At 56.1% G+C, this 766-nt stretch overlaps 1 protein-coding gene across 1 annotated transcript; it reads left to right on the forward strand.

Annotated features, from left to right (window-relative positions):
• Window positions 1–245: 245 nt before the first annotated feature.
• TRAVEDRAFT_54741 (uncharacterized protein) lies at window positions 246–473 on the forward strand (the record flags this gene model as incomplete). The annotated part of the gene is made up of 2 exons (XM_008047685.1): window positions 246–303; window positions 358–473. The coding sequence occupies 2 exons, from the start codon at window positions 246–248 to the stop codon at window positions 471–473; spliced, it is 174 nt and encodes a 57-aa protein (XP_008045876.1).
• Window positions 474–766: the final 293 nt, after the last annotated feature.

The raw sequence follows: 766 nt of genomic DNA on the forward strand, positions 1-766 counted from the left end.
GTATGTGGGAGAAGTTTTGTTGGCTTTGAGGGTCCTTGCTACTGTTTGCGGCTACGGATTCGCGCGAAAGCTTTGACCGCATGGGTGGCGAAGGTAGGTTGGGTTGGACTGGGTGGGTAGGACTAGGCCTTTGCGTGCCATGGCTTGCATGTTCGGTACTGCTCCTGCTAGTGACCTCAGGGATGGGTATGAGAGGGGACAAGCTGAATGCGCCGGATGTCGGGGGGCGATCGAAACTCTCCAAGATGGATGGCTCGCGCAATGCTGGACCAACGGAAGTCTCAGTGGTCGGACTGAGCGATTGTAAGTCGTTTGTTGTCTCGTCTATGGGATCAGTGGCATGGAATGTGGGCACAGCGGCAGGTAGGTCATCCAGCGATGCGGCGATTTGGAATAGGGACGAAGACTCATCATCGACCCCCGAAGGAGACCTCGCCCGTACATCGGAGCAGCTTTGGCCACCGAATGTATGAGAGGGGGATTCCTCGCTATGCGATGGATTTGACTGCGTAGCTTGAAAGCGTTCGAATGATCGAGATCCGTGCGGGACAGACGGCGCAGAGGCATGACCGCTGCTCATAGTGTGTGCATTCACAGAAGACGTTGAAGTCAAGTTTGAAGCGTTGTGAAGTCCCCCTGTATTGCTGGAGGAAGCAGCATAGACCGCAGAAGAGCCACCGTGAGAGCCACGACGAGAGTGAGCGAAGCCTCCGTACGGCAGGTTCCTAGGCTGACGATGTCGGCCAAACGTCGACCAGGGAGTAGT

This window comes from Trametes versicolor, assembly GCF_000271585.1.
Source record: "Trametes versicolor FP-101664 SS1 unplaced genomic scaffold TRAVEscaffold_136, whole genome shotgun sequence".
Classification (NCBI taxonomy): Eukaryota; Fungi; Basidiomycota; class Agaricomycetes; order Polyporales; family Polyporaceae; genus Trametes; species Trametes versicolor.